General features: G+C 38.6%; 1 protein-coding gene across 6 annotated transcripts; it reads left to right on the forward strand.

Moving 5' to 3' along the window:
* The first annotated feature begins 794 nt into the window (after nt 1–794).
* Nucleotides 795–14,971, forward strand: LOC103695751 (Outer arm dynein light chain 1 protein). Of its 6 annotated transcripts, none has more exons than XR_015987232.2 (12): nt 795–1,525; nt 2,082–2,339; nt 5,799–6,041; nt 6,161–6,310; nt 6,521–8,076; nt 11,020–11,133; nt 11,220–11,301; nt 11,422–11,547; nt 11,707–11,813; nt 12,512–12,672; nt 14,107–14,220; nt 14,457–14,971. XR_015987232.2 is itself a non-coding variant. In XM_008777159.6 (11 exons), the coding sequence occupies exons 1-11, from the start codon at nt 1,085–1,087 to the stop codon at nt 14,685–14,687; spliced, it is 3,429 nt and encodes a 1,142-aa protein (XP_008775381.4). In that variant the 5' UTR covers nt 795–1,084; the 3' UTR covers nt 14,688–14,971. The 6 variants fall into 6 exon arrangements, 1 of the variants encoding a protein (XP_008775381.4); XR_015987229.2 differs by having other exon boundaries at nt 11,020–11,093; nt 14,412–14,971; XR_015987228.2 differs by having other exon boundaries at nt 11,020–11,093.
* Nucleotides 14,972–16,348: the final 1,377 nt, after the last annotated feature.

The raw sequence follows: 16,348 nt of genomic DNA on the forward strand, positions 1-16,348 counted from the left end.
TATTAATAAGGCATAATCATATATTAATTAGATAAATGGGATGACAGAGCTGACATTGAAAAGATAAATAAGCAATTACATTTCATAGAATTATAATTTTTAATTTATTTTGTAAAAATTATAATAATTACAGAAGAATTTATATAACAATTGAAATAAATATATGTAACATTCGTAATTTATCTAATATAATATAACAATTATATAACAAAAGAAAATATAATAAATAAATAAAATTTTATTTTGTTACAAAATATAGTTCATTATACATAATAATTATATACTTTAGCTTTAACTCAAGCTCAAACTAATTGACATATTTATGATCTTAAAATTTAGTATAATCTATATTCTAAGCTATCCATATTAATTTACTATATTGCACGGACTAGCCATTATTACAATGTCGGCACCAGGTGGTTTCCGCAACCTTACATAATATTTTAAATATATTTAATTACATTAGTATATTATATTTATAAAAAATAATTTTAAAATAAATAAAAAATTATATCCGTGCACCGTGCAGGGTATAAGTTAGTGAAATGATTTCAGACTTATCAAGTAATCGGACTGGATCTAGCTGGGCCGGACTCAAATTTTACCACTATTTAACATGATCGCTCTCATTGTGGATCACGACACCAATACGCTTGCTCCATCCCTTCATGATTTATACTTTTTTGGCACGACTCCGCTAACACCACGTGCCCTCGAATAACAGAGACAAATCCAGCACGATAGACCCCGAATCCTTAATTCCCTGCAAATACCACGTCGCCCGCTGTTCCACAGGAACACGGAATACCGTATCCCGGATAACAAATCCTAAAGAACCGCGTTTCCGGTACCCTTACCAAATTGCTTCGGACCCAATTATCACTCGAGTCGGTTACCCTTCTGGCCGTCTCCTCCCTCTGTCTCCTTCTCGCTTGGCCATGGCTGTTTCCCTTCCTTCCCCAGCAAAACCCCTAGCTTTCTACGCCCGCAAGAACTCTAACTCCCCAATTGATCCCCAAATCTCTTGTCTTCTCTAGATCTCGCTCCAATGGAGCCCTCTCGGAAGACCTAATCCCGGCTGGGGATGGCGATTGTGACGGGGGATCGGTATTTGGTGTACTTGGTGAGGTACGTGGAGAGGAACGCGGGTTTGCTGCTGGATGGGACCCTGACGCTGAAGCTGAACCCTGTGGGGCTCCGGTATGTTCAGTCGCGGCTGGAGGCGCTGCAGGAGCTGGAGGGCCTCCTCGCCGGCGCCCCCGTCGACTACCTCCGGGCCTATGTCTCCGACCTCGGGGACCACCGCGCGCTCGAGCAGCTACGGCGGATCTTGCGCCTGCTGACCTCGCTGAAGGTGATCTCCGTGTTGCCGCCGCCTGCGAGGGACCCGACGCCGGTGTCGCTGCTGCCGTTCGGGCGGCTCCGCGCGCTGGAGCTGCGGGGGTGCGACCTCTCCACATCTGCGGCGAAAGGGCTGCTGGAGCTCCGGCACACGCTCGAGAAGCTCATATGCCATAATTCCACTGTGAGCTATTTGTACCAAGATCCTCCTTTTCTGTTTAGATTTTATAAAGTATGTTTTTTATCCAAATTCTACAGTGATTTGCCGTTCCCCTTTTCTGTGAGCTATTTATTTTTCTATAGACATCTCCGACAAATTTTCATATTTCAAGTTTCTAAATTCTAATAATTACGGAATTATGGCTTCATTTTGTTTCCAATTTTGACGTGCTGAATTGCGAACAATTCTTTCTTCGTTTTGTTTTAACGTATACTTTCTGTATTACTAGATTGACAATGTTGAATTGCATCTGTTATTGTAGTATCTTTGCCTATTGACCACTCTACCTTGCCTTGCAGAAACATTATTTTGTCTTACATATTTATTACGCTTTTTCTGCTTTACTGGAGAATATACATGTATAGGTTTTGCATCGTTTTAATTTTAGTTATGTACTGAAGGTAGTTTTTTTTATCAATTTTTCTTCTAAATTATTTGTGTAGTCATGACAAATAAATGCTCTCTGTGTTTATAATTTTTCCCCATGTTTTTGTTATCCACTACTGGTGTGGAAACTCAGGATGCACTCAGGCATGTATTTGCCAGTAGAATTGTGGATATAAAGGATTCTCCAGCATGGAACCGGCTGTCTTTTGTCTCGTGTGCTTGCAATGGTTTAGTTCTTATGGACGAGTCCTTGCAATTACTTCCTGTTGTTGAAACTCTGGATCTGAGTCGGAACCGGTTTGCAAAAGTGGATAATCTCAGGAACTGTACGAAGCTGCGGCACCTGGATCTTGGGTTCAATCACTTGCAGACAATAGCATCATTTAGAGAGGTAAATTTTGGTCAGTTTATGCCTAGTGATTTAACAATATTATTTGGACGTGAAATTCTCCATATTAGTGCGTACTCGCACCATTTTGTATCTGACTCTGTAGAGTCATAATATAACACATCGAAGTCTACAGATTGGAAAATTGATATCATAAGATTTTGTTCTTCTGCAATTTAAGTTTTGAACTTGGATAGCCTTCATTTGTTTGTTAGCTATTGCAAATTGTTTTTTTTTTTTTTGAGTTTGTAGTGTGGATATCTTATGATGTGGATAATTCTAAGATAAGACTTCTTGTTTGTGAGAAGGATCATGCTAATATATTTTTTTTCCTCCCCCCTTTTTTTCAGTTCAGGAACCTGTCCATGCTTATTTCTCTCATTATTGGCCGAATTGTTATCCTAATATTCTCATTAAAATCTGTAATCAAAACAGAATATACAAGAAGTACTAATTTACCAAATTCATTGTATTATAATGTAGATAACTATCCCTTACTATTTATATACTTAATGAATAGAAAGATGAGCTTATGACATAAGAATGGAGGAAGAAAATTTTGTAGTATATGCAAAACCATGACAGTGTTGGCTATGCATGTAGATTTATATTCATTTTAAAGACTATTATACAGTTTGAGTATTGGTGTAGATTACAGGGCATCGTTTATTGTTATTGGTATGGGGGGGGTGGGCACATGTCGATCTTGTAGCAATGTGAAAAGAGTCAGTCTCAAGGATAACCCCATGTGGCAAAAATCTTAAACCCAAACCTTCAACTTCAAAATATTGATCTGCTTATAGCTAAGGATTCCTAACATTGCTGACAGAGAGAAACCAACTAGTACTACTACATAATGATGTGCATAAAATTCCATAAAGGCATCCTGTCATTTCTATCTGATCGTCTTCACATAATGTAGCCAATGAAATGTGGAAACTAGAATGCATTAGATAATAATCATCCATCATGAATTTTATAACCATGGTGAATAAATTTTAGGAAAAAATGTTCAAGTTCCCCAAGCTCTTTGAATTAATTAATAGAGGACATGATGACATGAGAATATAGAAATTTTTAGCACCTTCTCTGTTTTGTGCAAAGCCTTGAAGAGCAAGTGACCCATCTTACCACTATACTAATCCACAAATGGTATGCTTCCATCATGCCTTAAACAACTTAATAACTTTGCAGTGACTGGGCATGGAACTAGGACCAGCCAATGGCAAAAGAAGTTTGAATTTAGCTGGAGTACCTAAACGAAAATGTACAGCTCACATCATTGTATTCAAATAAGGAAGAAGCTATATTGAAGCTGGCACCTTTATATTCCTCCTGATAGTTTATCAGGCATGACTTCATTTGGTACAGTTATTGGTCTCTTCATTGACAGATTTGTGATCTTTTTCCTAACTTGGCAGTTGCCACTTTTTCCTCATCACTGGAAATCCATAACCTAAATGCATCCTGCTGGATCAGGCCTAAGATTTTTTTTTTTCCCTTTTGTTTTCTTAATAAGTTCTTTTCAACAACATTTGTTGCTGATATCACATCCGAATTGCAATTTTAAGCCATATGTTATCTTATTGTTCCATAACCTTTTTCCTAACTTGGTTTGTCTTTTGTCCCTTGAATTCTGTAACCTTAATCCACCTTGTTTTATTGGAACTCAGAAATTTATGTTACTGACTTTTAGAATAAAACTCTGAAATGATAAACCAGTAGAACATCCATCCATATTAAACTAATCAAAGCCTGGATAAACTAATATGATATCAATGCCAAAGAATATGCTTGTGCATTTGTTTGTGCCCTCAAGGAGAGCTTTGCATTACCAGAACTTGCAAAGTGATGCTTCACATTTAAAACAACTGATCAAAGGTTAATGGAGAATGAGATGCGAATTGATGCCTTATTAAAGAATTTCAATAAAGAAACTGAAGAGAAAATGTTGGATTTGAGCGGTTCTTTCATGTTGGTGGACTGCTGTGCTCTCCACAATTTATGCTACAATGCTACAGGCCGAAGGAAGGATCCATAGTAACCCTAGTATTTCTATTCCAAGAATTGAAAAGCTTTACTTAATTATTTGTTTGTTGATCCTGTTTTCATTAGACCTCAAATTTCATCATATAAAATTTTATAGTCCATAAAGAGCATTGATGCATGTCTTGGATTTAATTGAGAAGTCAATGATTTTCTTTTCTTTGCTTCCACAGCCTAATTCTGACATTTGCTGATATTAGATTGATTCTTTTGTTTATTGTTTTAGGTAGATGCCAATTACCTTTAAACAACATTTAGCACATGCAATGATAAGCACCCATGTAGTTCTTAGATGCCTGGAGTCCAAGTTGCACAAGGACCCAAAAATTATTAAATGTTGATAAAAAATCATAAAATGATAGCATTTCAAGTGTGTTGTGCTGTTTTTTTTCTTTTCCTTTTCTACTTTCTCCATTCCTTTTTTTTCCGACACCTCTTCTGGCACCAATAGAGCATCAACTACCAGTATCATTTCCTACAACAATAGTACCTCTAGCTTCACCTATGGCAATTGCCTATAACAGTAGCAATCAAGGTTTGCCATACCAGTGTCTATCGCCCTGTGTCGGGTATATCGTACCATAATGGCACCAAATTGAGACTCGATGCAAGAGGCATATCAAGTCTCAGTATGCCAATCTGATCTCCATACCGGACATATCGATACTATACTGGCATAGTATCGGTACGGGGTCCGGTATTGAGACGGCGAACTTTGGTAGCAACAATTGTTACTTTTAGCTATGGGCATCATTGTTGTAGGTGGCCATAATCGAGAATCTGAAATTTTATAGACTTTTGTGAGCAGTCACCCATGTGGCATTTAAAGTGATAGAGAATTGATTATTGGTGTATTGTCAATCTTTTAAATTATCATGTTCAAGCTGATACTTAAAATGGGAATCTTCTATATCACACACTTCCCGGTTACATTAATTTGTTTTCTGTAAGTTGATGAGATAGGACATAAGAAGCTTGTCTTCAGGATGCATTTTTTTATTTAGGTCAAAAATTAGGAAATGACTTAGAATCTAAAGAAAATTACAGAATTTTGTGATTGTGATCCTTTGTCATGAAGGACATGAAGGAATAGAAAACTTATTGTGCATGAATTATTTTAGTCAATCTATTACATTAAAACATCCTGGAGCAAGTACAATATGCCATCTAATACAGATGTTACTTCTAAATGGGATCCTTTTATATGAAACACTTATTGGTTACATTTATGTGCTTTTTGTGTAGTGATAAGATAAAGACAGGCAAACCTCCTTTAATGGAGTTTTCAACTGTTAACTGAGTTGGAGAAATATAACAACTTATTTATGTTATTGGTTTAGAACCTGATTTTCATTAAATCATTCCAATTTAATTAAGAAAGTAAGTTATAGGTCCATGTGTTTGTACTCATTGCAGGTTTCTTGTCGAATAGTTAAACTTGTTTTAAGGAACAATGCACTAGCTACTCTACATGGAATTGAAAATTTGAAATCGCTTGAAGGGCTTGATCTTTCCTACAATATCATTTCCGGCTTCACAGAGTTGGAGATCCTTGCAAGTCTTTCATGTTTACAAAGCTTATGGCTGGAAGGAAATCCAATTTGTTTTGCTCGTTGGTATCGAGCACATGTCTTCAGTTTCTTCTCCAATCCAGAGAAGGCAAGTGATGGTTTCGTAATGTCTATACTGTTTATTTTATCAGTCTTCTAACAGTTATCAGAGCTTTGATATGCATATTTGTGTCTTAATAAGTGTACTGTTTTGTATCTCTTCTTCAGCTGAAATTAGATGAAAAGGGAATTAGCACAAGAGAGTATTGGGAGAGGCATGTAATCTTTGCAAAAAGGCAAAAACGACCTGCAGGGTATGGTTTCTATTTTCCAGCAAAAGATGATCCTGAAGATGAGAGCATTAGAAATACAAAGAAGGTAGGTGTCTTTCAAATTGGTTTTTGCTGATTGTGTGTTAATCCTCTCGCACATAATAAATACCTTTCTGTAATTGAGAGTCATGCTTCTACTACTCCTGGAAAGAAGAAATGAGATTCTTAATTTCCAACATCCTTGTATCATGATATATATTCAATAATTAGGGAAAAAAAAATTCTGTAACCCCTAAATTTATGCTTTTGATTGTAGAAAAAACATTCTCGTCTTGCTTGTATCGTGGATGAGGAGCAAAGGAGATATCTCTGCTCAGAAGCTGTTGATCAAGAATCACTGTCTTGTGATAGTGATAGTTTGAGGAAAGAGGAGAATGCCATTTCAGACAGTGAAATAAAAATAGTCGGTTTGATCAATAGAGCTGAATACATGAAGAAGGAGCGATCTGTCCTTTGGTTGCGAGAGTTTAAGGAGTGGATGGATCAGACTGTTGAGGATAAAGTGGATAAAAGCCAGTCCGAAGAGTTTGAAGAAGGTTCTGGTAAAGAAAAGGATATGAAACAAAGAAAGGGTCATAAATCATTTGGGGAAAGCTCCAAGCACGTTGCAGACCTTGCACAAACTTCAGAAGGTGGGAGTAGCTCAAACATTTTGGAATCTGACATATCATTTACAGATACCAATATTGGTGGCCGTAGCAGTGAATTCTTTGATTATAATGGCAGTGCCATTTTGGAACCCTCAGTGGTGAATAATGGCCATGCCTCAATGTTGGAACTAAAAATTGGGGGAGTGAGTGATGAGAAAGATCAATCGAGGGTTCATTTGAGGAAACCACAGGATCTTTCTCCTTTAGAGGTAAAAGGTTACTCTCATTATAGTTCTTCAACGGTCGAAGGGGGTGAGGAGATGGAACTGAAGATGAGCCCTGCACCATTGACTGCCATAGATGAGATAATAGGGCCACGCCCATCCTCAATCTACCCCAAGTCGCCTCCACATTATCAAGAGGATATTCTGCACCGCAGACTATACTGGGAGGAAGAGTTCTTACAACTATCAGCTGAGTCACATTCTGTGGGATCATCAGACAGTGATACCAGCTGTAGTGATTATGCTTCATGTGAACTCAATTCATCCAGTTCTGAGCTTGATTGTTCACTAATTCAGACATCCATAAATCAGGTCATCAGTGATCACTCAGATACATTTCTTTATGAAGATAATCACTTCGAGGGAAGGCAAGAGAAACCATGCTTAGGAGAGAACAGCATCTCTTCATCTGATTATTGTGCTCAAAATGATTACAGTCTTGGGAATCAGTTTTTACCAAACCATAACAAAGCATGTTTGCTTAATGATATTTCAGCTGATGCTGGTTCCAGTATTTCAGCTGATGTTGGTGACATGGGGAATCAAAAAGCTAGACAAAAGGTTAAGAGAAGGGTTATCTCACTTTCAGAAAATTTTGACACTGAACCAGAATTTCAGAAGTCCAATGGAATTGTAGAAGCTGGTAAGAATGACGTGAAAGATGCAAATGGACAACCAAGTTGCCATGCGAACTTTGTCCATGATTATTGCGAGGAAGCTGCTCTTGTTGCACCACGTAGTCATGATAAAATTTCAACCATGGCTGATGCTGATGGTTCTCCTACAGAGACCAAAACCAGCTCTTTGGATCCTGAGCAGGATGATTGCATAAAAAACATTTTTCACATGAAAATTGCAGATTCAGAATCTTCTGAAACTTGTGAGGGATTGGTTCGTTGTGGTTGTATATTTCAACTTGGATCCGACTTTCAAGAGAGGCGAGTTCCATTTATCTTTTGCATTTCCTTCCGATTTTATTTTGCTATAGGACATGAAAATTTATGGCAGAAAATGCTCTATCACTTTTAAGTAGTTTTGACTTTAATTATGAGAACAGTACATTCCATGCCAAAGCATGTACTTGGAGACTATTATTCAATCTGATGCCAGACTTGTTACTTTGTCCTAATATACCCATGCAGCATGATACAACATGGGTATGGGTGTGGGATATGAGCTTGACACATTAATATGGCTGTTGGACATGGCAATCCGAGCAAACTGGCAGTGGATAAGGAAGTCAAATAGAGGGTAGAGGGGGGGAAAAGAGAGGAGGGCTACCTACCTTGCAAGAGCCGTTGGTAGCTGGCTGGTTCTTGGGAGCCATGGTTGGATGGATCTGAGATCTAGGGCAAAGGTTATGATTGAGCAGACAGTGGGGTCAGTGTCGGGAGAGACATTTCTATTCACTAAATATTTCAATTCTTGTTCTACCAAAAAGAAAAGAAAAAAACATTTCTGTTCTTTGTCCTTAATTTAATGAAATTTTATTCTCAATCCTTGTTCATATATAAAATAATAAAAGGGCTTAACCATATATAAAAAAAGAAAAACTAGTAGTTCAAGGATTAACTATTGAATGATAGCTGCATAAGAGTTACTTGTAGAATGGAAGCAAATAGAAAATGTCCATGTAGCTGCATTCTTGAATCCTATCAAGTTGAGTCCCTGTATCTGGGGATAAGACAAGTCCAGCTCCTGGACAGACCTGTACGCAAACCCATGTTACACAGATTCTACCTTAGGTTTCCCTTTCTTCTCTTCCTTTTCCCTTATGTTGACTTTCTTTAAAGTATCCTGCATCAAACTGGTGAAAAGCATATCTAGATGCTATTGGTGAGAAGCATACCTATATGCTATTAGGATAGGATATAATATTACTGCGTTTTTTCCCAACCTGTGGTGCCATATGATAAATCCAAGAAGTACAAGAAGATTTTGATTTTGTCATCTTGTAGCAAGCTTAATTAGGGAATCAATAACATTGGCTTCTCTGGTAATCAGAGAAAACCCTATCCTCCATATGGTGTTCTTTCTAATGAATTTTAGATTTCTAGAGCAACATCATAAGTTGAATATGTGTGTGTGTGTCTATATATATATGTATTTATGTATGCATGTATATATCCAAATTTAAGTCTGAACTTTAAAACATAGAAGTAATTGCTATTGCAAGTCGACAAACACAAGAAGCATAAAATGGTTACACTTGTGCTGGTGGGAACAACTGCTACTGCAGTTGATTCATCACTCTAACCAATTAACCATAAATTTCAAAGTTCCTTCAATGTAAATTCCTTCATACCAACTACAATGTTCTCAATCAAAGATTCATCATCTTGAGCTAAGGATTGTGCATCATCAAGGGCCAAATGGATGATTTTTCTTTTGGGCTGCCCTGGATGCTCAAGCTAAACTTTGAATGTTTGATGTATAGTAAGTTCTATTCCTTGCTGATACAACAAATTGAGGATCAGGTCTCTATCTAATAAACTTAAATACTTAAATCTAGATTTCGTGTCATGCATGACTACAAACTTCATTTGACAGTCAAATAGAGCAAGGACTGAGGATTGGTTGCACAAGGATGATACGACCAAACTAAACATGCAACCGTCCTACAGAAGTACGTATTTTGGTCGTTTCTCTAGCAAGATTGGCCAACCTTACTGGGAGTTTTAAATGAGTTTTAAGTGCACCCCCCGCCCCTACCCACAAACACCCCGACCAAAACAGAATACAAACTTACATATAGCAGTATGATATGGTATCAGGGGGTGTGCAATACCAGTACCTTAATGGTGTGGTATAGCCGGTATAGACCAGTACTTAAATCCTTGATGCAGATCAAATATTCAAATGTTGGAGTGCTTTTGAAAGTTGCCAGCTGATTTGGGCCTTTTGATTGAGGCATTGATCTAGTTCTAGTTAAACTGACGAATTGAGGTATCGCATGCCAGTGGCATGCTGGCTTGGGAATTTGGTATGTGCCATGCCATTCCATGCCAATGCTTGGCACATACTGGTGCAGGACCAGTGCCATGCTAATGCGATGTGTAAGACACTAGCACCATGCATATAGTGCCATAAATTGTGTGTTGACCAGCGCCTTAATCCATGATTGAGCTGACAAACTAATAGCCGATCAGAGGGCCTCAAGAAGTCTTATTTTTGAGCAAGGATGCCTTTTTGATCAGAAGGCAGGCAGTCCTTGGTGGTTGCTGCTCTAACACCTAGTTTTAGTTGACCCCAAATTCTAGGAGTTATCTGCCTGCCTTACAACTGTTAGACACAGAACAGAAAACTCATATGGACCTTAATAGTCGAACTTAGAGCTTTCCCCCCATCCTTTTTTCTTTTCTGTGTATTAAGATTGCAAGTGACGTGAGATATTTACCTGAGAAGGCTTGTCCAGTTGATTCTGTGGCTCATTGCTGACTTTTTTTATTGTATATGAGTAATTTTGCTCGGTTCTACTACCAAAATACATCTAACTTAGTTCATTTGAGGAAAGAAAGAATGAATTTCTCTTTGTATTGTCTGAAATGGGAGCATGATTGGGGAAAAAGGTATGTCAAATGAAGCAGTTAGATTGGGATGTTACTAATAGGGAAATTGGGCCTTATCATGGAGTGGTTAGTTCTTCCTGGCATTGGTACTCAATGTGTCTATTGTCTCTTACTTTATGTTATAGCTGACCTCAGTTAATTAAACAAATAGCTGAGGGACTTTCATTCCTTAATTGTTTCTTTGTCATGTCATAGTCATGCCTGCTTTCTGTTTATTTTCTGGAGTTATATTAGAGGAATAGGTGTATGTCTCTAAGGAATCTTAAATTAACTTACTAGAACTTCTCCAATGCTCTTATCTACTTTGTGCAGTGACATTGCTTTAGTGCGAAGCTCTAAGAACAAATTGTATATTCTACTTATTGATGCGACATCTGACAGTCGAGGTCAAGTTCTTTGCGAAATGGAACATTTTCTTCAGTTTAGGTTTTATGCTTTACATAGCATTGGAGTCCTTGTTGATCATTTTTCCATATAAGTTCAGCAGTATAAATTTGATAGTTGTTTTACAGGAACCATCTCCAAAGTTTTGGGATGCCATAGGCATGAGGATATAAGAAATGTTATAGTAGGACTGGGACTGCAAATTATAAGGTTTGATGCAAAATATTTATTATGAAATTTGTATGTTTTGACTCACGACATTCTGAACGCAGCTCACATACAATAATTCAGGAATCGTCTTATATTTGATTTTTCACTTAAATGTTTCAGGGTACACTTGGAGAGAAATGTGACATATCTGTTCTTAACAAGGACTCCTCAGATCTCGGAAGATTTACTCCACCTGCTACAAATTTGTTGTTCTACTTCATTGATTAATGGATGTTCTCTGCAGAGGTGATGTTTCTCATTGCCTCTTTCATTCTTGAAAAATGACAAATATCTAATACAAAATATGGTATCTCAGTGAGTGCCACATTTTCATTTTTCAGCCCTCCCCCCCCTCTCTCCCCTTATTTTTAACTGATTGGATGGCCTTAAAATTTTAAATGGCAGTTGGGAGCAGGTCCAGGTCAAATTGCTTGAGAAACATATTTATGGAAGTTTAAAGATGGGCATGTTCCTGTACTCAATGCTTCTGTTTTGGCACAATTCTGCTGAAGGTGTGCTTTTTGCCTTGCAATTTGTCTTCCTTCATCAACAAACTCGTTAAATATTTCTTTCTGAAGTTGCGTATACCCATTTCTTGGTTAGATAATGCTGGCAAATTGGCTTACAGACTGGAAAATCTTGAGTGCAACAAACATTTAAAACCTTTGGATCTTGCATCCATCTGCAATATGATATGCATTCTCTGTAACTACAGAATGAGAATGTTGTGTTGTTGTTATTGGAAATTAAAACTGCATGATTACTGTTGTAGTTGGACAGTAGTTCCGAAGTGTTGTATTCCTCTGCTAATGGTATCTGGCGTATTTGAGTGGAAGTTTCCTTCTTCGATTATTGGCAACACCAAGGCCTGCTTGCTAAGAAAACATGGTTTTTAAGCCTTTCTTTGTATTACTTCACTATTAACCTGATTGATTAGTTGGCCTTAAAAAGTCATCCTTTTCTAGTTAAGCCTTTTGTTGGTCCATTTCTCTGCTTATAGAGTCCCAAGGTTTTTAACATATTTTGCTTGCCATGTTGGAGAACGTCACACTCCCCCTTTTCCCCTTTTCTTTAGTCTATGTTCTGATGTACTAGCTGATCACTTAGAACCGTTGTATGTGTATTGAAAGGTAATTTTGGATTTAAGTCTTAAAATTATCATGATCTTGCATTATCAGGAACTTAAAGCACTTCTTTCATGATTGTGCAGGGGAATCATGGCTTGCAAGATCTCTTTTTGTGATTGAAGGATATATTCTTGTGTGCATTGAGAATCTTGCACATTTTGGCTCTTTTATGGATGATTTTGAATTATCTCGCCCGTATTACTCTCTTGACTCATGCTGCTCCATTAAGAACATATTGGAAATGGTAACCCATTCTTGGCATTCTTGGTTTATCTAATTTGTTAATTTATCTCTTTTGTTTCCCTTTGAAATGGAAGTATAGCGATACTTTATAGTTTATACGTGGTCAATATGGAGATGGATAACTTCATTACATTAGCTTCCCTAAGATTTAAGGTTCCTTGACTGATTTTTGAGACTGATATTTTTGGTTGGTGTCAGCTACATCTTTCAATAATTTATTCTATGTCATTGCATCTGATAGACCGGCAATATGGAAGATATACCCCAAACAATGAATGCAAATTATTCCTAGAATATTCATAGGTTTACCTCCATTTTGATTGAGTAGGATCTTGATAAATGCTTGAGCATTTATAACTCCAAGCTGTTAGACCCTTCCACAAATCTCCCCCCCACCCCCCCACCCCCACCCCACACAAAAAAAAAACAAAAGACTTCTTTTAGGCATTTCCTATGTTGTAGGTCCTGATTAATGGTGCGCAATGTAAACTTGGATGCCCCATCCTGTATTTTGTATTGAGTTATATTGTATCTTTTTGATCATAAAATATTATGCAAGATTATTGCTTGCCTATAAATAAACTGAGAACAGAAAATGGTAGTTCAGTTGGAGAGGCTACCCTTGCAGCTAATTTGTTTGCTAGTCAGAATCAAGATCATGGATCTTTTTCCATATAATTTTGCCAAAACTCTTAGGCCACAAAAATTTTTTCTAACAATTTAATGATGTGGTAATTTTCTTAGTATTTTCACATTAATATGTAGGCTTGGGAAGTAAAAATATGGGCCATGTCGGCTAACCCAACTGGCCAAACCATTGGGACCAAGGTTCGCCGTACCGGATCCGGTAGGCATACCGGTCGCCTACCAAACCGGTACGGTTTCAGTTTGTACCGAAACCGGCCAGTATGAACCGACTAGTTCTTCTCCGCCGGAACCAGGGAAAAAGAAGAGAACGAGAGAGAGCGCGGGGAAGAGAGGGAGGGAGGAGACCTGTGGCCGCCATCGGAGAGCGGCGGAGGCCGGGGGGGAGGCTGCCTCAGCCACGTCCCTGCGGGTTCTTCGGCCTCCGCCGCCCCTCCGCGGCTCTCCGATGGCGGCCACAGGTCTCCTCCCTCCTCTTCCCCGCGCTCTCTCTCATTCTCTTCGTCTTTTTCGTCTCCAGCACAGAACCGGCCCGTACCAGTTTTCATTGCTCCGACGTACCGGTTACAGGCCGGACCGGTCTGAACTGGCTGGTACGGGCTGGTTCGTTAGACCTTAATTGGGACCATGCTGAACCACACCAAATCATGCAAAAGTGCACATAAGCTGCACTAGTGCACTCCAAACCACTCTGAAACTGTACAAACCCATGCACATTGAATTACACCTTATCTGCAGCAGATCATGACTGAACTTCACCCAGTTGTCCACGTTTTTACCCATTTGTCAGGTTAAGCATTTAATGGCTTGTATTTGCTCGTGATATACCCACCCACAAAAAGCACGCGAAGAGTCGAGAATTGGCCTACATTTATGTTTTTTTCGGAGACTGCCTGTGCATGAGGTAGCTAAGTTTCTCTCTCTTCTCTCTAACATTCAAGTTCATCCTGTATGGGATGATGTCCTATGGATTAAATATATGCATCAAATAAAAAGAAAAAAATTATTGGAATATCTGCTTCCTGAGGTGGCTTAAGTTCCTTGTTGTTTTTTGTTTATTTGCCCACTTGGTTTTTAGTGTCTATGTAATTGCAGAATGTCTTGAAGCAGTTCTGATTTCAGTCAGTCCTACCTATTCAGGTCATTGAACTCGGTGATAATAGATGTTTGACCTTGACTCTTGACAATGTTATGTCTGGGAATTGCTGCTTTACCGACAAGATTATTAAGGAAATCGAGCTGGAAGGGAAGACTGCGAAGGTTCATAAATGGAAACTCAAGTGGTTTTCTGAGGACGCTATGCTGAAGTTTGTTGCACTGCTAAAGGCTATCCATTCAGGAGTAACAGCATCTCCTTTACCTGTAAAGTGATTATGTTGATGCTTATTGTTGCCAGTCCTGTAGTCATTTTATTCATTCTTTCAATTTGCCTTTCCCAAATATTTTTTGTACAGCTGGTTTGCTTTACAAGCTTGTCTTTAGCTTTGTATTTTTTGTCCTGCGATGTTTCGAGCATTTTTTTTGTGTGTATAGTTGTATAGGGTGTTAGATGAAGTTGTGCACTTGTGTCAGAGTGTAAATTCAATTTTGTATTTCTTATCCAACATGTATGAGAAGAGACTCGAGTGCTGGGCAACCCTGGTGCTGTTTTGATACTTGTGGGTCTCTCTGTCATGGTTTTTCAGCAAAAAAGTATATATTTAATTCTACTTGTCATGCACATTCTAGTTCTTCAAGATTTGCCATGCCGATGTATCTATATCTCACATTTGTATCTAGCTTCATACTGAAGGTGGAGGAGAGTTTGGCAAATGCATCAGGTTGATGCAACCGTTTTGCTTCCATCTCTTTTCCTCAGATATCTGGCTTCTATGTACTGATGTTCATGGAGTTTCTTCTCAGCTGGAGATCTTACTGGGTCTAGTTTTCTTGAGTACGTGATGCAATTATTTTGCTGCTAGTATTTCCTCTGCTCGAATTCTAACTTCTATCAACTGATGGTCTGGTTCTCTTGTAAACTGTAGTTTCTGCTGTGGATGTATGCATTCCATACACATGCACAACGTGCTCCAAATTGCTTGAAAAAATCAACTGGCTCCTTTTTGTTTATGTGATCCTTTATTGCTACTGAGCAGGCCGAAAAGGAATCTAGAAATTTTTCTGTCATTTATTATTCTGTGACCTATGGTAAGGTAAAAGCCCTTTAAGATGAGGGGTTCTGACCCTCCACATTTTATCCTATACCTGCACCTTTCTAATAGGTGATGATGATGATGAGTCTAACATGGTCTGTTTGGTCTCTGAGCATACATTAGAGAGATAAGTGTAGAAATCACTAATTAAATACCTACCCATGAAGATGGATAAAGTTACAGAATTGATCTTTGGACAAGTATATGTGGAAGCCTGGTGGTTCTTACAATGAATAATTATGTAAGTGGGCATTGTATTGTCCACTTGGTCTTTGAGCACAGATTAGAGAGATAAAGCCTAGAAATCACTGCTTATATTGTTTGCTGCCCATGAAGATGATGATAACCCCACTGACTTACAAATATATGTGTAAACCTGGTGGTTTTTAAATGAATAATCATGTGAGTCGGCATGGGAGAAAAATCGGAAGCGAACGCGGGTTAAAAGAAAAATCCCCCCTGGAAGACTTCAAATCGGGATAGGAGAGCACAATCTCTTGGCTGTTGCTCTATTTGGGCGAATTTCTTCTAAATGTTAAAAGAAAAGAAGAGGAAAAATAGAAAGAAAGCAGAGGAAAAAATAGAAAAGCATCGGAGGAGGACGACGCGACGGCGGTCGTGTAAGGGGCGGAGGAGGGATCTCTGTCCTCGATGAGCTTCTTCCATTGCCGGCAGATGGCAAAGGAGGAGAGGAGGATTGAGGCGAGGAGGACTCGAAGGAAAGAAAGGCCGAGCTTCCGATCGCCGGCGGCGGACGAATGGATCCGCGGTGGCGTTCTATCCACCGAGAGAAAGCGCCGCGGTGGCCGCCGACCGAAGAGAAGCCGCAGTAGAACGGAT

The sequence above is a fragment of the Phoenix dactylifera genome, chromosome 5 (assembly GCF_051530095.1).
Source record: "Phoenix dactylifera cultivar Ajwa chromosome 5, Ajwa_hap1_PhDact_Kaust_v1.1, whole genome shotgun sequence".
NCBI classification, from domain to species: domain Eukaryota; kingdom Viridiplantae; phylum Streptophyta; class Magnoliopsida; order Arecales; family Arecaceae; genus Phoenix; species Phoenix dactylifera.